The sequence below is a fragment of the Andrographis paniculata genome, unplaced genomic scaffold (genome assembly GCF_009805555.1).
Source record: "Andrographis paniculata isolate CXL003 unplaced genomic scaffold, ASM980555v1 Contig66END, whole genome shotgun sequence".
NCBI classification, from domain to species: Eukaryota; Viridiplantae; Streptophyta; class Magnoliopsida; order Lamiales; family Acanthaceae; genus Andrographis; species Andrographis paniculata.
Genome location: NW_026137602.1, coordinates 3,524,165 through 3,547,426, shown reverse-complemented (window position 1 = coordinate 3,547,426; position 23,262 = coordinate 3,524,165). Strand labels below are relative to the sequence as shown.

At 28.4% G+C, this 23,262-nt stretch overlaps 3 protein-coding genes across 3 annotated transcripts; 1 reads left to right on the top strand and 2 right to left on the bottom strand.

Moving 5' to 3' along the window:
* Nucleotides 1–2,569: 2,569 nt before the first annotated feature.
* LOC127263151 (CBL-interacting serine/threonine-protein kinase 5-like) lies at nucleotides 2,570–4,118 on the bottom strand. Its single transcript, XM_051292138.1, has one exon. The coding sequence runs from the start codon at nucleotides 4,072–4,074 to the stop codon at nucleotides 2,692–2,694; it is 1,383 nt and encodes a 460-aa protein (XP_051148095.1). The 5' UTR covers nucleotides 4,075–4,118; the 3' UTR covers nucleotides 2,570–2,691.
* Nucleotides 4,119–19,046: 14,928 nt separating this feature from the next.
* On the top strand, nucleotides 19,047–20,559 carry LOC127262897 (probable WRKY transcription factor 40). Its single transcript, XM_051291762.1, has 4 exons — nucleotides 19,047–19,165; nucleotides 19,632–19,946; nucleotides 20,023–20,139; nucleotides 20,230–20,559. Exons 1-4 carry the CDS (start codon nucleotides 19,076–19,078, stop codon nucleotides 20,557–20,559), a joined length of 852 nt encoding a protein of 283 aa, XP_051147719.1. The 5' UTR covers nucleotides 19,047–19,075.
* Nucleotides 20,560–20,667: 108 nt separating this feature from the next.
* On the bottom strand, nucleotides 20,668–23,262 carry LOC127263096 (uncharacterized). Its single transcript, XM_051292044.1, has 5 exons — nucleotides 22,400–23,262; nucleotides 21,825–21,882; nucleotides 21,637–21,720; nucleotides 21,419–21,560; nucleotides 20,668–21,138 (listed from the first exon to the last, which is right to left on the bottom strand). Exons 1-5 carry the CDS (start codon nucleotides 22,938–22,940, stop codon nucleotides 20,782–20,784), a joined length of 1,182 nt encoding a protein of 393 aa, XP_051148001.1. The 5' UTR covers nucleotides 22,941–23,262; the 3' UTR covers nucleotides 20,668–20,781.

Sequence of the window (23,262 nt, the reverse complement as noted above, 5' to 3'; positions counted from 1 at the left end):
CCGTCCCAGATACCGTGTCTGCTACACTGTAAACGCGGTATTTTATGAGGGGTGTAATTAGTAGATAATTAATAATGTATTAGTGAAAATAATTATCCTATAATATAAATAATTATAAATTAATATTAAAATAACTAATTAGTTTAATTAAAATTAAAAAAAAATTTAAAAAAGTAAAATGAGATTAAAGTGTGTAATCATTTTCCAAAAAAGAAAAGTGACATGGCATGTGGGGCAGACAGAAACGACAACGTGGACATGGTATCTGGGACGGAAGTAGTATTTTTTACATTACAAACACTAGTAATGTGTTTCTTTCCGTTGATTTAAGTTTGAAATTTTAAATTTTTTATTATATATATATTTTTTTGGAGAATTTAAGTAGGGTGTGTTCGTTTGCAAGATTTTGCAAAATTCTTACTATTCATCAAATTTTTTTCTCGCAAAATCATCAAATCAAACACCTATTTTTCATTTTTTATATTATACTAAAAATTAATTTTACATTCAAAACATCATATCAACCCCTATTTATATCACATTATACAACTATTCAAATTCAAAATTTTTACTATTCAAATCCCAACTCAAAATCCAAACCCCCGAAAAAACACACCCGTAGTAAAAATTTAGGTAGAATTTTAAAAGGAACAAACTAAAGTTTTTATTTTTTATTAGCTTTTTTTATTTTATTTAACATTTTTAAAATATATATATATTTTTTAAAAATCGTACTAATTGAATAGTATTAGTTTCAATTTAAAATTAAAATCATATACATACAATTATATTAGAAAACTTTGAAAGTTTTGTTATTAGTGATTGAAATAGTAAAAAATATACTTAATATTTTGTGAAATTAAATAAATTATAATATTTCTATTTCCGTGTCTTATGTATTATGTCTACGTTTGTTTCAATTAGTCCCAAATCTCAATTTTTCAATATTTTTTAAAAAGATTACACAATGTAATTATATTCTATATATTTTTTTTATTTGAATTAAACTAATAGGTTATTTTAATTTTAATTTGTAATGACTTGTATTATAATATGATTATTTTATTATTATTATTATTATTATTATTATTTTATTTATTAATTATATCCATGCTAAATCTCCTAAAATTATTTACCTATGGTAACAATAACATGGTAGGATTAAATCTATTTTCTACCAACTCAAGTTTCACTTTTATATCCAGTTTACAGTAAAGTTTAACTAAAATATAGTAATTAGTACATAAATAAATAAATAATTATAAATTAAAATTAAAATTAATTAATTAATTCAATTAAGAAATTATTGATAATAAATTTTAAAAATATATATAGTTATTTATAACGAAAATAGGAATAATAGAGGGAATTAAATAAATGAAAACCCACACATCTTCCTTGCTACGGAAGTATGTTATGTTAGTCCGGAGGACCAGATAGATCTTAATCATCGCTGGTGAAAGCGTAACAATAATGAACGGTCAGAATGATCTGGCTTTGGAGCTCCTGGAGTTTACTATCTCCAATTAAAATTTTACACAAGATTCCCTTGTGACTATAATCCGACCTTTGTTGACGTTGACTACGAATCCACTCCGGGACCATCGAAACCCGGGGCTGCTCCGCCAGTCCGGACTCCCGAGATCATCTACACCGTCAAAAACCAAATCCCACAAAATGAACGGTGTAGATCTTCCTTGACGCCCAACTCCATGGACCTCCCAAGAATCAGTTGATGACAATAACTATACTCAACTTCACGCCCACCACACTTCCAAGATAATGAGTTCCAACTGATTGTAATAAAATGAATTAAATAATTTGCAATAAAAGAAGTTAGTAAGTACAATATTGAGTGCACACGCGAATGCATGACCGTTACTAAAAAAATTATATATTTTGTATTTAAATAATACTACATCCGTCTCAAGTACGGTGTTTCATTTACAATAGGTACGAAAATTTAAAAGAATTATAATTAATAAATAATTAAAAATATATTAGTTAAAATAATAATTGTTTAATCAAAATATTTTAAATTAAAATTAAAATAACTCATTAGTATAATTAAAATTAAAAAAAATTAAATTTAAAAATTTAAAATAAAATAAATGGAACAAACATAAATAAAAAGGCGCTGTGGTAGACAGAGTGAGTAAAAATTAACCAAATGTATACTTATCAAATGCATAACACACAATATTATATATTAATTATTTAATCATATTTCATGTGCTTATTAAGATTAATCAGTATAATCTTAGGGTGTGTTTGTTTGGGGCATTCATTCAATTTTTTCTCACTAAAAATATCAAATCAAAACACTTATTTCTTATTTTTTATACTATACTAAAAAAATAATTTTACATTCAAAATATCACATCAATACCTATTTATATCACATTATAAATTATTTCAATTCAAATTTTTTATTATTCAAATTTCAACTGAAAATCCAAACTCCCAAACAAATAACAATCCCATAAAATAAATAAACCAAAAAAAAAAAAAAAAAAAAAAAGTAGAAGTGAAGCCAAAATATTGTCACATATATGTACAAAAAGGAAAAAAAAAAAAGGAAAACATATATAGATATAGGTTTGTTTGTATGTATAATGTACAGTGTTAGAAAACCACTAATATAAAATTGGCTGAAGCACACAAAATTGGATTCGACGTGAAATGACGAAACTACCCCTGGCCGGACTCCCCTTGCCAGGTCCACACAATGTCTTTTAACGCCGGCCGGACGTCGTCCTCGCAGAACTTCCGGTACTCGAGAGTGTCGCCGGCGGACTTGGAGAACTCCACCACGGCGACCTCCGGCGCCACCTCGAACACCTCCGCCGTGACGGAGAGTTTTCCCTTCCGCCCCTCCGAAACCCCCTGCATCCTCATACGGTAGTCCTTACTGGATAAAACCCTAAAATTGAGCTTCTTCGCAATCGATTCGAGCTTCGACATGATCGCCGTCGCCGAGCAGCGCGAGGTGAAGAGCGATCCGGATTTCGTCCGGTTCTCGAAGAGATTGGAGAGATCGAAGCCGGAGGACATGGAGGAGATGAACTCGAAGGCGTTGTAGAACGGAGGAGACGATTTGGATCGAATCAGATCTAACTGCTCCGGAATTGGGGATCCGTTTGTTTCTAGAATGTTCTTACGATCATCTTCATCCTCGAGCGGTTCCTGGATCGAGAAAGCGATCGGCCTCGTGAATCCTCTGGTAAACCACGGCGTTCGCATGATCCCCTGGATCGTAATCCTCCTCTCCGGATCGGCGACGAGCAACCGCGAAATCAACCGCTTCGATTCGTGCGAGAACCACGGCGGAAACTCGTAATCCGCTTTGAAGATTTTGGTGTACATTTTCATCACATTTTCGTGCTGGAATGGCAGAAATCCGGCGAGGAGGACGTAGAGAACGACGCCGCACGACCAGAGATCCGCCTTGGCGCCGTCGTAGCCTTTCTTCCTGAGAACTTCCGGCGCGACGTACGCCGGAGTTCCGCACTGCGTGTGGAGCAAACCGTCGTTCCTCAACTGCTCCGGCAGAGCGGATAATCCGAAATCTGAGATTTTCAGATTCTCGTTCTCGTCGAGGAGCAGATTCTCCGGTTTCAAATCGCGGTGCGACACGCCGCGGCTGTGGCAGAAATCGACGGCGCTGATGAGCTGCTGGAAGTACTTCCTCGCCGCCTCCTCCTTCAGCCTTCCTCTGGCGACCTTAGCGAAGAGCTCGCCGCCTCTGACGTACTCCATTACGAAGAAGATCTTCTGCTTCGTCGCCATAACTTCCTTGATCTCCACCACGTTCGGATGGCGGACGAGGCGCATAACGGAGATCTCGCGCTGGATCTGATCCATCAAACCTTCCTTCTTCACTTGATCTTTGCTAATCACTTTAACCGCCACACTTTCCGACGTCTCCACGTTCCTCGCATGGTAAACCTTCGCGAAGGTTCCTTTCCCTAATAGTCTCCCCATCTCATACTTACCGAATATCACACTCCTTCCTCCTCCTCCTCCGCCGCCTCCGCCGCCGCCGCCGCCGTGAGATTCTCGATCTGTTGCCATGGAAATGGTTGCTGTTTGATCGGTCGATCTGCAGAGGTTTTGCAGAGCCCCTTGAAGGGGGGAGTTTGGTTTCTGGTGCTGCTGGGAAATATATAAGGGTGGGCTGGGGGTGATGCCGGATTTAATCTGCACCGTTGATAGTGTGGGGAGCGTATCATCGACGGATGAGATTTGTTTGGGCGTTCTGGTCCCGGGTTCGTGTTAGATACCGAGAACCTGCGTGCCCATATAGCCCATAGGAAAGGGTGAGAAATATCTGGGAATATAATATTTATGAAATTACGAAATTGGACATATCTAACGGCGTTATTATGATAATGTAAGGGTAATCAGTTTGATTTTAATTTTGGTAAGATTGCTCGTAGCTCTCTTGTGGTTTCGAAACTCAGCGTAAATTTTAAACCACTTTATGATTTTGAAACTTAGCATAAATTCCAATTTTACTTTAAAAAATTGCATGACGCTCACTTATATTTTTAAAAATATTGCATAAAATCCCCTGCCATGCAAAACATGTAGATAGGAAATCTTCTTATCACACGAGGAAAGTTTCATGATGGTGGGATTTCATGCAACATTTTTTAAAGTATAAAAGGGTACTATGCAATTTTTAAAATACAGAGAAATTTTACGCTGAATTTTAAAACCACATGGGAGTTATAAGCAATTTTACCTTTAATTTTTAGTGTGAGTTAAAAATATAATTTAATATAATATTTTGTAATTAAAATTAAATAATAAAAATAATTATACAAAAGAAAGTGTTGGGAAATATTGGATCATTCAAAACTCTTTTGAAAAACGATAAAAGTCAACTATTCGAACCGTGGTTATCTTATAGTAATAACAATTTCCTGTCAACAAAGTAAATAGAGGAACACTAAAACAAGAAAGAAGACAAAATATTTGGGTAATCCAGTTCGGTTCTAAACCAACTTATATAAAGAGAATCTCAATTCGAAAGATATTTCAATATAATCAATATTGAATTTAGTACAAAACAACCTTAAACTTACTTAACTCATATGGTCCATAATGAATTACCTTGCATTCAATATATAAGTATTGAAAGTCACAAACGTATAATGATACCAACTTATACAACAAACCTAAAGTAATGCAGTCAACAAGTTGATTGTCATATCCTATTGACTTCTGAAAATTATTTTCTTCGTCAACTCCTTCGGTGAGTTTTGTGTATCAAATACAGGTGAAAATCATGGACATGAGAAGAGACTTAAATCAGAGTTTTTTCAGCAATACCCCTCTCTAGGATAAGCTATCAAACATGCTCACTCACTAAACCAAGATTGCCCATGCTGTGTATACATTAGTCTAGTTTGAGTGTAAATCAAAGAACAATAAATTCTTTTAGCGCATAAATGGAATGAAACAGTTTTTAACACAAATCTGACATTCCTTTTAACTATCATATTTCTACCAATTTGTAGTGTGGCAGGTCTGAGTCTGTTTGCAGTCTGTGTTGTCTGGAGCTATGAAAAATAATTTTATTTTATTTTGTATACGAACGATAACGGCTTTGCAGAAAGTAATTTGTCCATATGTCAAAAAAAGAAATCAAAAGATATTTCTATTTAACAAACGTTATATCTCCGTGCTTTTTATTAAAATAGTGATTGAAGATAATATTTTGTAAAATAAGATAATATACTTTAAAAAAAAAAAAAACCCGGGTTTTTAATTAAGAAATAAAAGATGTGTACACTGATTTTAATTTTGAATAATAAAAAATTAAATTAAAATAATCATTTAATGTTATATAAATAAATATAAATAAAGTTTTAAATATAATATATTGAAAATTTGAGAAATAATAAAAAAATCTATAAAATCGTCCCTACAAAGAGAGCCAAATGCTTTCTTACAAAAATATTAAGTTGGGATTAGCAGAGAAACCTATGTGCTGTAACGCATTTGGATAGATATATATATATATCATAATTTAATTGCAGATATTATTGAGATAAGTATTATTATTTTTAAATTTTAATTTATCGATAATATTTATATTGTACGATTAAATATACTATCAATTTGTTCGTTATGGTTTTAAAATTCCCCAACTTGTTTGTTTTTAATTTAATTAAATATGAATGAAAAATAAGTAAGTGTGATTAATATCTAGATTATCAGAATTTGGTAATTATATAAACCTAATAAGCTGGGTAGTTCATTCATATTTTTTAGGAAATTATTTATTGTTTTAATAAAAATAGAAGATTATTTATTTTTTGCAATAGTGGCTTGTAAAAATATATATTTATTTTATCAAATACACATGTGCAATATTTTTGGAAATAAAATCACATTGTGATCATAGGTGGTTGAATTTGTTCTAGTTTTAAGTTTGAATATTAAATAATACTACTATTAAAAGGTTTTAATTTAAATGAATGGTAATGTGACATTAATAAATTAATATTAATTTAATATTTTGAATAAAATTTATTATTTTTTTCCTATGATATAAAATGAATTACCCTCTTGGTCTCAAATGAATGTATCCCAACGAATGAATCTGTATTGACTTTTTATAATAGACTAATAAATAATAGTATTTTATTAATCAGCTTAAAAGTCCGTAAAATAATTTTGTTATTTATGCTTTATGTATATATATATATATATGCAATTGTATATTTGTATTTTATGTAAAAGTAAAAATATTTAGTATTAGTGTATTGTAACTTTTATTATAATAAAAATAAAATACTTTTAAGTGGATTTAAATTGTATCGATAATATTTTGGTGTGAGTTCATATTGATATATGTCATGTGTTAATATAATCTAGGCGATATATATTGTTTGTTTATTTAATATTAACATATCATTTGTTGACAGGATTGTACTGATTATAATTAGGCATATTAACACTGTCTATTTTTTCAGACAACACCGACTAAAATTTCAAAAAATATCGCTCAATAATCTAGATAGTACATATTATGTAAAATAAGTGCATGTATTATATTTAAAACATGTGTTTTTTAAACTCCTGAATCAATATTATTTTTGGAAATCGTCACGTTGTCGCGTGTTCTTAATTTTTATATTGTATTTATATTATATTAATATAAATAATATATTTTTTTAACTCTTTATTGGTGCTATTTGCAAAAATTAGCTAGGAATGACAATGAGTCAAATCAGATTCAAGATCTAACCTGAACCCATATTGTTGGAATAAAAAATTTAACAATTGAAATTCGATATATATTAAAAAAAATATTATAATAAAAAAATAAATAAATCAGACTTAAAAAATATTTTTAATATAATTATATAATTAATTTTTATTTTTTTCATGCATATGATTGTTATGGAGTATTATTAATATGTTAAATGGCCTGGGTCAGGTCGGTCCGCTCTTAAACCCTAGACCAAATTCGAACCCAATTAGGACACACAAATTCGACATATATTCCATTGGTTTCCAAGCCCAATGCTAATATTGAAAATGAATTTAGTTTGTAAAGATATTTTGGGTGTCTCTTTTGGGTTTTATTTCATTTTCTTACTAAGTCTTTTAAGTTCTCTAATTAAAAAAATATATATATATTAAATTTTAATAAAACATTACATTAAATTATTATTTAAAAAAATCTCGAATCCAAAAGAAACAAACATATATTTTAAAATAATATAAATGAATGATATAAACTAACAATATATAAGTAATCCTTCCGTCCCGCTTAAGTTGATCTTATTTATTTAGACAATGAGTATTAGTTATTTAATGATTCTATATAATAAAAATATCTTATATGATTAAAGAATTTAGAATATGTATGCAAATATTTTTAACATTATATTTCAATAAAATATATACACTATTTATATCATTATGTAATACTCCATCCGTTTCATAACTAAATATCAATTTGTTTATGTAATATATTTTAAGTTGTAAGGATATTTGTAATGTTAGGTAGATAGTATAGTTACTAAAAAAATTAAAAAAATGGATACTTTGTTATGGGACGGACTAAAATGAAAAAATGGATACTTTGTTATGGGACAGATGAAGTATTTATTTACTTATTATTATTATAAATTTGTTTTATAAAAAAAATTAAAGATAGATAAAAAAAATTGTTAATTAAAAAGATAAATAAAAATAAAGAGATTTTGAATGAATCTATGTATACAAAATTTAAAATTTAATTAAATTGATTTATATTTATTAAAGATGTTTAAAATTGATAAATTTATAAAAATAAGAGATATCATCTTTTATAAGACAAAAAAAAAAAAAAGTCATTGTAACTAGAGGAAAGAGTAAAAAATAATTATTTAATACCATCAATAAGCTAATAAATGTTTTTTTTTTATGAATTTGAAAAAAAAAAATGGTTTGAGTTTGGTATGAAAATAATGTTTGATGGGATATTTTGTGAAAAAAATATTTTTTAAAAAAAAAATGCAGAGTCCAAATAATAAAATTTTAAAAAAAATTGCTAAAAAAAATATACTCTTAACTGACCTAAATAAATATATATATATATGTATAAGTATATTAATTGAAAAGCAATAACGACTGACTACCTTTCATTTTCATTAATGTCTGAAAATCTAAAGAAAAATAATAGTGACGATGAAGAAAGGTGTTTAATAAAAATAAATAAATCATAAATTCGACCAATAAAAGATATACAAATATATATATATATATATATATGAATATACTTTCAATCGTGGCTATTAACTATTTTGTGTTTCATTATTCTTAGTAATGTCGAAAAAGTATGAATTAGACACCATTCTTATCCGAATATATATATTTTTTTAATTTTTACCCACAATCAATGCTATTTCGACACCTTAAATAATCCACCTTATAAGATAATAATAATAATAATAATAATAATAATAACAAAAAATAAAAATAAAAAAAAAATCACCCGAGTGAATGTACCATTTTTTTAATAATAAATTAAAAATTAATATTATTGTATTAATTAATAAAAACATATAAAATAATTTCATATTTATGTTATGACAAGAGAAAAGAAATAGATATTTTGTTAAAAATTAAAGAGATTTGATATTTATATGTTAATTGTTTTTATTATTATAAAAATTAATATATTTTCATATGAGACATAAAAATATAATATCTATCTAATATAAAATCATCTGTCATACGTGGTGATTCGTTTAGTATGATTTTTTCGTCGGATCTGATTTGCAGAATATTAGGTTAGATTGGGAGTATACCGAGTGCGCACTTTTGGGTAAAGACGGTGGATTCTTACGTATAATAAATAAATAAAAGAAAAAACAAAAAAAAAAAATTGAGAAAAAAAAATCTCAAATTACCGTCTTTCTATTTATTTACAAGTATTTTAAAATAAATCAGAAAAATTATTATTATTTACTTAAAAACTTGAGCATCTTATTACATTATTTGGAAATAATAAACTTAATTACGATTTTTGTCCGTCCCATATTTTCTCACTCTTTTTGTGAAAAAACATATTTAATAACATTTTAAATTTTAATTATTTTATAATTAATTTAATATATAATTATTTATATAAAAAATATTTTCACTAATATATTTTTAATTATATAATATTCGTGTATACCGTAACTGTAACAGTAGTAGAGTACATTTGTTTTTAATATAAAAACTATAAAATTGCAAAATTAAATTATGGAAAAAACCCCTTTAACGTTTACTTAAATGTTGATTAATTGGGCTTTACATGGATTGGGTTTAGTAGAAAACTTTTAGCCCAAAATAATTCAGCTGGTGGATTTGGGCCTACGAATTGAAAAGATTATTATTATTATTATTATTATTATTATTATTATTATTATAATATAATGATAATTTCTAAGTGAATTAAATATAAGACTATTTTTACATTATCTATTTTTTTTTATTTTTTATAATGACGTGGGAACCCACGACCGCTATCCGAAAGTGCGCATTGAGTAAACTCCGACCTAACCTAATACCCTGCAAATCAGATATTTTTACATTATCTTTATTTGTGTTACGTGTATTTATTTTGTTATTTTTTCTCTCTAAATCATTTCAATTTTTAATAAAAATATTTTTCAATTAAATACAAAAAGATTATTTTTATTTTTTGTTATTATTATTTCAACACCACTTAATTTCGAAAGTAAAAAAATGATTTTACATCTATATATATATATAAAATATTAATATATATATATATTTTTTTATCGGAGTAATATATTTAATTATATATGTAAAAGTCAAATAAATACATATAACTCAAACAGAAAAAGTATGATTTTCGCTAAAAATGATAAATAGTGTCTATGCATGACTAAAATAAATTTATCCTTTATAATTATGATAAAATACATGAATAAAGTACAATATTCCATTTTTTTAATTTAATTTTAATACACTATTTTAGTCACATTACAATCTAAACTTACTAAATAATAAAAATAAATGCAGTTGACTAAAATATTTATTATAGTATAATAAGGTCAACCCCACAGTCAAACATTAAATATTGAATTAAATAAAAGTTCATAAGACTGCAGGTGCGCACCAATTGAATTTGACTTTTAATTTGGTATATGCCCACTAGTTGTGTCCATACTTTTTATTATTATTATTTTTTTTTTTTTTATAACGTAAGAATTTATAGCCGTTACTCGAAAGTGTAAATTGGGTAAATTTTCGATCGAATCTAATACCTGCAAACTAGGTCCGACAGACAAGTCACACTATATTTTTAAGTGGTATAATTTTTCATAAATACTACTCCCTTCGTTCCTTAATGATCTATCCATTTTTCTATTTTGATCTGTTTCATAACAAAGTATTCATTTCTTTTTTTTGTAATTGTACTATCTACCTAACATTACAAATACCCTTTCAATTTACAATATATTACATAAATGTCATTACCTTTATATCATACAATACTAATAGGGTTAATATAGTTTTTTTACCTTTATTTATACTTTATCCTAATATAATACTAATATTTTTAAAACTCCGTGCAAAAAGCAAATGGATATACTACTTTCGTTCAGCTCTAAAGGTCCAATTTACTTTTTTTACATATTGATATTTGAATATTAATTATTATATCAAAACTTAGTACAAATTATGAAAAAATTACAAAAATACTTCTATTAGTGTGTTATAATAGTAATAGAAGGACATTTATACAAAATATAATGCAAATATAAGAATATTTTTTTTAATGTTAAGTATAATGACGCAAAAGATAAATGTGACCCTTAAAGTCGAACGGACGGATTAATATATACATGATACTACCACCGTTCAATTGAAAGAGTGACATTTATTTTTTGCACATAGATTTTTAAATATTAATATTATATTAAGTTGTAGTAAAAAAATATAAAAATATTTATATTAGTATTGTGTAATATAAAAGTAACGAGATTTGTATAATATATAATAAGTTGAGAGAATATTTATTATGTTGGGTACGTAATACAATTACTAAATTAGAAAATTGTAACATGGTTTTGAGACAGATGAAAATGAAAAATAACAACATTTCAATTAAACGGAAAGAGAGAGAGTATATATTTTATTTATTTTTATTTTTTAATGTATTATTTTTATTTTCGTCAGTTCCAGCTTATCCGTCATTTCCTTTTTATAAAATATAATTATATATTTTAAGTATATTTTAAATTTCATAGTTTATATTTTTTTTGATATTAATTATACTATTTAGTTATTTTTATCATATAATAATCATTTTTGTTAATATATTTTTTAAAAATTTATTATATTTTATCTAAATTCTCGTATTTATCGGACACTGACGGATAGTACATCCAAATATGAAACAAAACACATATTCAAATTAAATAGCTGTTACTATCCAAATTCTGTTATTTAAAAAAAAAAAAAAAAAAAAAAGCAAATACTTCCTCCGTCCCAGATACCGTGTCTGCTACACTGTAGACACGGTATTTTAGGAAAAGTGTAATTAATAGATAATTAAAAATGTATTAGTGAAATAATTATCATATAATATAAATAATTATAAATTAAGATTAAGATAACTAATTAGTTTAATTAAAATTTAAAAAAAATTAAAAATTTAAAATAAGACTAAAGCGTATAATCATTTTCCAAAAAAAAAAGTGACATAGTATGTGGGACGGACATAAACGGCAACGTGGACATGATATTTGGGACGGAGAGAGTAACAAATAACTAAACGACGTCGGATCGGACCCGTATATAGATGGTTTTAAAAATACTACATTCGTCTCTATAATTAGGTCACATTTTTTTTTAATGCATTAAATTTATGTCCAATTTATTTATAACAAAATAATTTATTTATTCACAATTTTATTAATTTTATTTTATAAATAATAACTATTTTTTTCTATCTACCAAATTACGTTTTTATTAATTTTACTTTTTAAATCATGTATCTAAAAATATTTGACAGCTTTTTAATCGTGCAATAAAAATTTTTACTTTCTAATTAACAATTTTTCTTTAAAAATAATAAGAATAATACTCCCTTCGCCTCACATACTATGTCTAGGTTGTCATTTCTGTTCGTCCTACATACCATGTCACTTTCCTTTTTTGAAAAATGATTATACACTTTAATCTCATTTTAAATTTTTAAATTTTATTTTTTTAAAATTTTAATTAAACTAATTAGTTATCTTAATTTTAATTTATAATTATTTATATTATAGAATAATTATTTTTACTAATATATTTTTAATTATCTACTAATTACATAATTCTTAAAATACTGTATTTACAGTGTAGCAGATAGGGTCGAGTTAGTAATAAATAATTAATGAGTAGTGTCAAAATTTTCAAATGCATGACATCCATGCTGCAGGCAGGTACATTGAACTTGGACAATTTATAAATATATATATTGCTATACATTCACGTTGATTCTTATAAATATGTATAAGAATTGAGTCTTTAATACTTTCTCCGATGACACATGAAGTATATAATTATCTTTGGTGCGATATTTAAAAAATAATAGTATTTAATTATAGTGGATAGTTAAAAATAGTGTAATGATATTTTTGCCTTTATTTTTTGGTTTAAAAGTTAGGATACAATGTAAAGTAGGCGTATTTGTGAAAAAAAATAAATTATTTAATAAAATATTTATTTTGTAATTGAACGTCCCAAAATAAAAATATGTATACTTGCTAGCTGGACGGAGGGAATATAAAATATTATTGGTAATAAAATTTATTCACAATAATTTTTTTTTGAAAAAAAATTACTTTAATAATGCCAATTTTTTAAAAAAGATTTATATAAATAGTATATCATATTCAAGCAACATATATAATATATGTATTTTATTCATTTACAAAATGATCAACAATTCTACCAAAATTATTATTTTTATATTATTAATCAGAATTTTCATATCTAAGTCCGGCCAAGTGATTTTAATATTCTATCTGTCCGACTCTAAAAGTCTCATTTACTTTTGGAGTAATTATATTTAACATTAAAAATATTTTTATATTTTTATAATTTTTTGTACAAATATCATTATAATAGTATTATAAAATATTGATAAAAGTCATTTTTTTTTATATAATAATTAATATTTAAAGATCAACAATTGTCAATAATGAAGAAGTTAATGTAAATATTTATTTTAAATTAAAATAAATAAATAAATAAATTACAATTTTTAATAAAAATATCTATTTTCGTCCCACATAAAATATTAATATTTTTTATTTTCGTCCGTCCCACATAATTTTATTATTTTATTTTTTTGAAAATATAATTATATACTTTAATCATATTCTAAATTTTATAATTTATATTTTTTAATCTTAATTAAATTATTTAATTATCTTAATTTATAATAATTTTTATTATATAATAATTATATTTACTAATACAATTCTTAATTATATCTGTAGTAATATGAACATATTATCTAGAACGAATGAAGTATTATCATTTTGCATATAAATTTTAAAATATTAACATTTTATATATACTAAATGGACGAATATACAATTTTACCTTAAGAATATTCCTTAATACAGTTAAATTATATACTTCGTCTATCCATCAAATCTATATCTGCCTTTCTTTTCTAAAAATATGCATTTTTATTTTATATCCATTTAGTTGGGTACAGAGTTTTAAATATTATATAATTATGAAATAAATTAGTAAAAATAATTATGATATAATTAAAATATTTATAAATTAATATAATTAAATAATTTAATTAAAAAACTATAAATTATAAATTTTAAAGTGTAATTAAAATGTATAATTATATTTTTTTAAAAAAATAATTTATGTAGGACGAAGAAATATGAATTATTATTATTATTATTATTATTATTATTATTATTATTTGTAAATGACTTTTCGTTGCACGTGTTTGCTGTTGCGGTCCAACTTGGGTTTTAATTTTCTTACCAAATTAATTTTCTACGTATTTCACATACAATCTTGTTTATATCTATATTTTTATTTTATTTTATTTTTAAAAATGATCTAAGTGGAAAAATAAAACCCTATAAGATCTTAGCCAAATCCAATGAACTTACAAACCAAACGTGTCAAACTTGCCTAGTAGTCTTTTAGTTATTTTGTTAATCAATTTTAATGACAAATAAATAAATAATAAATACTCTCGGAACGGTGGTATTTGTTTTTTATATGTAGATTTTTTAATGTTAGTATTATATTGGATTATAGTAAAAAAGACAAAAATACCTTGTTAGTATGGTGTAATATAAAAGTAATGACATTTGTGTAATATATTGCAAGTTGAAAGAGTATTTATTATGTTAGGCATGTAGTACAATTACTAAATTAGAAAAAGTAACCTTGTTTTGGGACGAACGAAAATAGAAAATTGTAACCTTTCTATGGGACAGAGGAAATGAAGTATATACATATATAATTACTATAGAGAATTATTATTATTATTATTATTATTATTATTATTATTAGGTTTTTAAAATAATCATGAGTTGAATTTTATTTTATTTAATTTTTAATCTCAATTTGTTAAGAATTTGAGGTTAAATTTATATCCATTTGATAAGGAAAATAATATAAAACATTATTCGAGTTCAATTGTTTAATTTTTTTATTATTATTATATTTTTTTGTATTAGTTTGGCTCGACTTACTTTATTATTTAAAAAAGAAAAAGAAAATAATAAATTAGAGCTTAGATTAAAAATAAATAAGATTAAATGATTAGTTTTATTAATTATTTTGCTGTATATATTACAATTAAAGGATAATATAATACTCCTTCCGTCCATTTACAAAGTTTACATTTACTTTTGATTAAAAATAGTGTAATGATATTTTTGCCCTTACTTTTTTGTGTAAAAGTAATGATGTGATGTAAAATAAGGGTATTTGTGAAAAAAAATAGGGTATTTAATGAAATGTTAACTTTGTAATTGAACGTCCCAAAATAAAAATATATAAACATTGTAAGTGGGTGGAGGGAATATATAGTTCTAGAGATACGTGTAAATATTAATTCAATTCATTTACAACTATTATCAAATGTTCGTCACCAAGGATGATGGTAAAATAAGGAACCTAAGATTTGTATACTCCATCTGTCCACCGCCTATCTATTAATTTACTTTTTGCACGTAAATTTTAGTATATTAATGTTATATTGATATGTGGTACGATTGATATACATAAAGATTATTATGCCCCTTAACATTTATGGTATTAAGTGGTATTATTTGATGACATTTGTGTAATATTATATAAAGGGTGTGATAATTTTATATTTTAGTGGAAGATACATTTACTAATATATGTCCAATGGACAGACTAAAATGACAAAATAGATAGATTGACGGTGGACGGAGGGAATATTTTTCTTTTATATTTATTTATTGAATTTGTAAAAATTGAATTAAGTCAAGTTTACAACTGATTATTTTTAGGTAATTACATGGAATTAAATAATGTGAATTTATTTGGCAAGTGAGGTGAATAAAATAAAATATAATACTCTCTCCGTTCCCAGATACCGTGTCTGCTACACTGTAGACACGGTATTTTAGGAAGGGTGTAATTAGTAGATAATTAAGAATATATCAGTGAAAATAATTATTCTATAATATAAATAATTATAAATTAATATTAAGATAACTAATTAGTTTAATTAAAATAAAATAAAAATTAAAAAATTTAAAATAAGATTAAATTGTGTAATCATTTTTCGAAAAAAGAAAGTAACATGATATATGAGACGGACAGAAACGACAATGTGAACATGATGTTTGGGACGGAGGGAGTACAACATAGTGTAATGTCGTGGTCAGTGTGATTGACGACTTTAATAAAATGTCAAATTGAATAAAAAGTCAGGTTGACTGATTCCGAGACGGCGTCGTATTGCATTAATTAATTATTATTATTATTATTATTATTATTATTATTATTATTATTATTATTATTATTAGCGCATGTGTATAATCCTCTTGACCTCGTTCCATTCATATCTTTGAATTCAAAATTTTATTGTTAATATTGAGAATGGAGTGTTTAGTGAATTTTAATATTATTTGAATTAAACAATAATATAAATAGAGGATCTATTATATATATTTATGTTATATATATATATATATCTTTATATATAGAAGTTATATGATATGTATAAATATAAAAAAGTACTATTTCTGTCCAGTCGTAAATATGATTTTCATGTTATTTTTTAATATTAATTAATATATTAAATTATAATACAAATCAAGAAAAAATAACAAAAATATCTTTATTAAGATATCATAATACAAATATAATACTACATTCGTCCGACTCTAAGAGTCTCATTTATTTTTTGCATGTTGATTTTTGAATATTAATTATTAAATGAAAAACATATTACAAATTAAAAAAAAAATGACAAAAACGCTTTTATTAGTGTCTTAATAATATTTATACAAAAAATTATACAAATATAAATATATTTTTAATATTAAATACAAGACCTTACAACAGAACGGAGAGACAATAATATGAATAATATTAAATAGTGGCTCTACGTTGGTGATGTCTTGAATTCAAATATCCAGTGGCTCAAAAAGTTTGGAAATTTTGCTAAATATTATTATTTTTTATTTAGAAATATTAGAAAATTTATTTTATTTATTTGATTATTTATATTTAATTACAGATAATATGTATAAGGTCCTTCCAAAGTTAGAAGCGGCAAGCATCTTAAACGGCTGGTAAATTAAAAAAAAAAAAAAAAAAAAAAAAAAAAAAAAAAGCATCTTAAACGGCTGTTTGGATGATAGGTACTGAAAAATGTATGAAGTTCAAGTCAATCACCATGCAGAGTAGTTACCAACCAAACACTGTACCAACTCAGTTAGACTTGGACAAGGTGAGCCTGACTTTGACCATTAGGAAAGCTGTCACCTTTTCCAGGTCTTCTTCCTATTTTTCAATTTTAATTACTCCGTCCGTCCAGTGTCTGTTACACCGTAGACACGATATTTTAAATAGAATGTAATTAATAAATAATTAAAAATATATTAGTGAAAATAATTATTATATAATATAAATAATTATAAATTAAAATTAAGATAACTAATTAGTTTAATTAAAATTAAAAAAAATAAAATTAAAAAATTTAAAATGAAATTAAAGTGTGTAATTATTTTTCAAAAAAGAAAAGTGACATAGTATATTGAACGGATAGAAACGGCAACGTAGACATGGCATCTGGGACGGATTGAGTATTACTATTAAAAACATAAAATCTACGATCGTATTTCTTGTTACAAATAAATAAGAAAATAGGTTTATACCTTATTTAAATGAGTTTCTCACTGTGTAATTGTGTTTTTAAAAATAATAAAATATATATTTAAAAGACACAAAAAAAATTATTATTATAAAATATAGTGATTCAACAAATAATTACAAAAATACTTTATTCTTCTCCATTCAAAGCATTATTTTGATTTGTCTAATTTTAAAAAATTATTATTATATTGGTACCAAAATACTTTTAATTTTTACTTAAATTACAAATATATCATTACTTATACAATTATTTTATAAATAAAGTCAAATAAAGTCACTTTCACTAACTAATATAATACTACTCCCCCTATCTGCTTTAGGGTCTCGTTTACCTTTTACGTCATTGTACTTAACATTAAAAGTATTACTCCCTCCCTCCCAAAAGTATAGTCTTATTGTATTGGACACGAGATTTAAAAAGTATTGATATTATATTGATAGTCGGTAAAAAGTAAGGATAAATAACTTTTTTGACCTTGTGAGTATATTAGTGTAAAAAGTAGTGACAATTGTATAATAATAATGAAAAAATAAGAATAGTTTTATGATAATATGATTATTTATGAAAATAAGACTATTGTTTTGGAACGGAAAAAAACGGTAAACAAGACTATTGTATTGGAACTGGGACGGAGGGAGTATTTATATTTGTATAATTTTTTTGCACAAATGTCATTATAATAGTATTACAAAACACAAATAAAAATATGTCATTTTTTTTAATTTTGTACTACGTTTTTATATAATAATTAATATTCAAATATCAAAATACAACAAAACTCTTATAACCGGACGAAGGTAGTATTATCTTTTAATTTATTATAAAATCCCAACAAGTGTCATTTGGTTGGTTTTATTCGAAGGGAGTATAAAGAAATTAATAATAAAATAGTCCTCTCACTGTTATTGTTTCTATTCACAAGAAACTGAGAATGAGAGAGTAAGAACAAAAAAAAAAGCAGCAGAGAAATAAATGGCTGGATTTATGTCGAACGTTAATTAATTAATGGTTAATTTGTTGATAACTTTCTTTTCTTCTTCTTCTGTGCTTTCTTTCCCACGACTAACCATCTCTCTCTCTCTCTCTCTCTCTCTCAATGTGACTTTCTATATATAGAGGGTTGAAGAGAGAATAATGTTCTGTTGGGTCTGAAAATTCATGATGGAATTTACAACCGTACTGGATACTTCTTCTTCATTGGATCTTAATCTCAAAATCCTCCAAGGCCACCCTCTGCCTCTACCCCTGGTCTGTCTCTCTCTCTCTCTCTCTCTCTCTTCATTTTAAGGTTCTTATCTACTCATCATCCATCCCCATCTCTCTCTACATATATATATATATATATATGTAGAGAGAGAGTTGTTGATAGACAATTACAAGCCAAGCTATGCTCATTGAAGTTAGCAAAAACTGATCCGCCACGGCAATCCAATGCGATAATAAGCGGGACGGGTTATAGTTGACTAGTTTAACCCGTTTAAAGTATTTGATCCGACACGAACCAGGCACAACCCATTGTCAGCTCTAGTTAATCATAATGACTCGAAAAACTAACTCAAAGAGTTCTCAACACAGCTCAATAAAACGATAAATTCGTTTTATCATTCATTATAGAATGAATAGAATTCAAGTTTGAACTCGAACTCAGCTCGATAAAAACTAAATCTTAGCGTCGAAAAACATGGCTTGATTTTTTCTTATATGTATATGACAGAAAGGGGACTTGATGGAAGAGATAGAAAGGGTGAGGGCAGAGAACAAGAAACTGGCTCAAGTGTTGGCAGCCATGTCCGAAAGCTACAATCAGCTCAGAACCAAACTAATCACCACCCAACACGACAACAAAAGCGACGCTGCCCCGAGGAAGAGAAAAGCAGAAGCCACGACAAACAGCAGCTCGAAAAATCATCGAAACAATAATGATAGATATAGAGGAGGAGATCAATCTTACAGTAGCTCCAGCGACCATCCCGGCAAGGTCAAGATTTCACAGATCCATGTCCGAGCCAAAGCATCCGAAGCAGGCCTTGTAAGTTCACTGCAGATGATCGATTGTTTGTCCTAGTTCAGACAGTAACCATCATATACATGCGTTGAAATTGCAGATAGTGAAAGATGGGTACCAATGGAGGAAATACGGGCAGAAAGTGACGAGGGACAACCCGTCCCCTCGAGCTTATTTCAAGTGCTCGTTTGCTCCGTCGTGTCCTGTCAAAAAGAAGGTAATAAACAACAACTCAGAACACACAATAATGGATTCTTGCAACATTAGCATATTACCTTCCTTATTTTCCGAATCCCTTTCTGTTCAGGTCCAAAGAAGCATCGAAGATCAATCGATCGTGGTGGCAACATACGAAGGAGAGCACAACCATCCACACCCCTCGAGTTCCGGCTCCAACCGGGGCTCATCTAAACCAACAATCACCCTTGATCGCGCCAAAGGAAAGGCGGGAACCACTCAAGAAGAAGCATCAAGCTCAAGAGGGATACCTGACGCTGAGACGGAGGCCGAGCAACACTTCTTGCTGAAACAGATGGCTTCGAACTTGACCAAAGATCCCAACTTTAAAGCCGCGTTGGCAGCTGCGATTTCAGGGAAATTCCTTCAGAACAAAAATGATAATAATGATTATTCGTGATAAAATAGATTAGAGAAAAGGTAAGAAGTGTACCTGGGATTTTTGTTACCTGTGGTGAGGTCGGGAATGGGAAATTTTGGATTGATATAAGTTGGGAGAAGAACAAAATAATTAATATTGATTTATACACAAACTTCAGTCGGGAATAGGTCCATACAAATTGTGGGAAATTTCACATACTGGATTACAGATTGCTCATGTTTTAAGCACCCCATGAGTTTACTACCTCGACAGGCTCAGGTTGTCGATGTCTCTCACTATTTCAGCTTCCAGTGCATCTCCAGGCAGTTTAGCTTCGTTCTTGGATGTTATGTCGTCATTCTTACCTGGATTTATGCAGTCTTGATGTCTGAAACAGGTAATGAGATGGTCGTTTGTAATTCCAGCTACTTGCATGAACGAGTAGACAACTGTAGGCCCGACTCCTCGCAATCCTCTTCTAACCATGTCTTTGCTTATTGTTTCTGCTTTTGATGTCTTGATTGGGACTTGTCTAGGATAGCGGAAATTGCTGACGATCGGCTTGTGGTTGACAAAACCCCAAATGTATCTATCAAAGGAGCCAAATTCCTCGACAATCTGCAAAATTGGATACAAAGAACAGATATAAAACAATTAGTATATTTCCTGAAATTCTTTATCGGTGGTTCAGGTGATTGAGTAATCGTTGTTCTAGGTAGACCTAACTTATCCATATGCTTCAAAGCTGCAGTTGAAAACAACTCATGATCATAGATGATAGATCTGTTTCACCATTGTTTCTTCCCGGATTGATCTTTTCAATGAAGCTTATAAAGGTACTGTTGAATTCATTATCCTACTAATAGAAGCAACGCAACTTCAACGCAATGAGGCATACCTTGCAAATGTGACGTCCATTTTCAATAATCGATCTAAGTTTCAGGTCTGATAGAAGAGTGCTAGCAGGGCTTCCTGGTGTCGCAATTTTCTTCTCACTTAATTTTGACACAGCAATTGGATCAAAGTCCATAAATACTTCTCTGCATTTCACCACATCTTGCATTGATCAGCCTCGGCTGGGGAATAAATTCTAAATTGTATCAGATGAAAATATACCTGAAAATATGCCTTTTACTAAGAATGACTGGCCATGTGAGCTCAGCCAGTGCAGTGGAAAGGCTGAGAAGTTCGAAAAGTTTCCTGTGAATCATCGAATGTAAGAAACTTTCACACGAGGAACCAGGCAATAATAGCATTGTTAATATAAAGTAGAAAACTACAAGGAAATGTTTGAGCAGCATTACATGTCATCATGAACAGGAAGTCCCCATTCCTCGTCATGGAAAGCAGCGTATAATGGATCTTCAAGGAAAAACAAACCAGTCGAAACAAGTTATTGCAGGAACAGAGATGTGAGTATTTCCAAACAGTATAATATGGTAAGGGCTATAGATGACATTCTGAAGATCCCATCAAGTTCTGTATGTTAGCTGCATCAATCCACTCCGCACATGTATTTTACAAAACACAGAAGCATAGAACAAAATCAAATGAGTAAGAGAATAGAAACGAAAATCAAGCTCATGGAAAGCCTAGTTTAATGAATCTCCACAATGACAGAGTCTTGATGCATTTAATCAGTGTTTTTGAGAAGATAATTTGAATCAAATGTTCAAGTAGCTGTAACCAATGCTACCCATCAAAGATAACCTAAGAAACTGAAATTCATGCTACAATGGCTTCAACATAACCCTAAACTCTTGGTCGATTTTAGCTCATTTTCGAAAGATTCATTCAGCAAGCAACACAAACAGCTTGGTATGAAAGTAGATCACACAATAATCTCTACAATTCCATGAAGCAGGAGGAAGAAATGTACCAGTATTTGGTGTTACCCAACCACACTTTTTCTTCACCACAGCACTATCAGCTTCAATAGCATCGCTATCAACCTCAACATTATCCCCGTTCCCCTCCTTAGTCTCGATTTTCTCGCTTTTAACGGCCAATTGCTGCTTCGTCTTCGAAGGTGTCCTCGGAGTACCACTCCGTCTGCTAATCCTTCCAGTCGACGCTCGGCTGTGAGAAGAATCGGATGAAGCATCAGAAGAGCACGAAGCATTTAGAGATAAATTTGGCTGTCTCTGCCTCAATGTCGTGGCGACGCTGCTGAAACTCTTCCTCAAACCCACCGGAGACGGAATTTTATCCGAAGCCATCCCCGGCTCCTGCAACGCCACAGGCGACTTCTTCCCCTTCGTCACCTCCACATCCTGTATCCTCCGCGTCTTCTCACTCTTCGGCTTCACAATTGGCTTCCACAACTCCGCGGATCTGGATTTATTCCCCGCCGGACCGAGCACCGGCCGAACTTCAGGATCGCTCAAATTCATCGATTTCACCTTCGGCGGTCCAGACATTCTCGATTACCGGAGCTACGAGCGCTAAAATCCAACAGACAGATCCAATTTTCAGCAGAATCACACACGGTAACGCGAATTAGGGCTTGTCGAGTGAGGCTTCAGTTGAAGCGCACTGTACTCCTCTGCAAAGCAAAAACAATCGAAATGCACAATGACAACATCTGAAATAAGCAGAACGACGACTGTACGTACAACCAGCGGCGGTGGTGGCGCCGCCGCTAACGGCCGCGGAGGAGCGTTACGGCGGTGGGTCAACGGCGTCGAAGTACAAAAGGGTGTCGAAGAAAACATACAACGGAGAGAAAATAAAAAGAGTTGT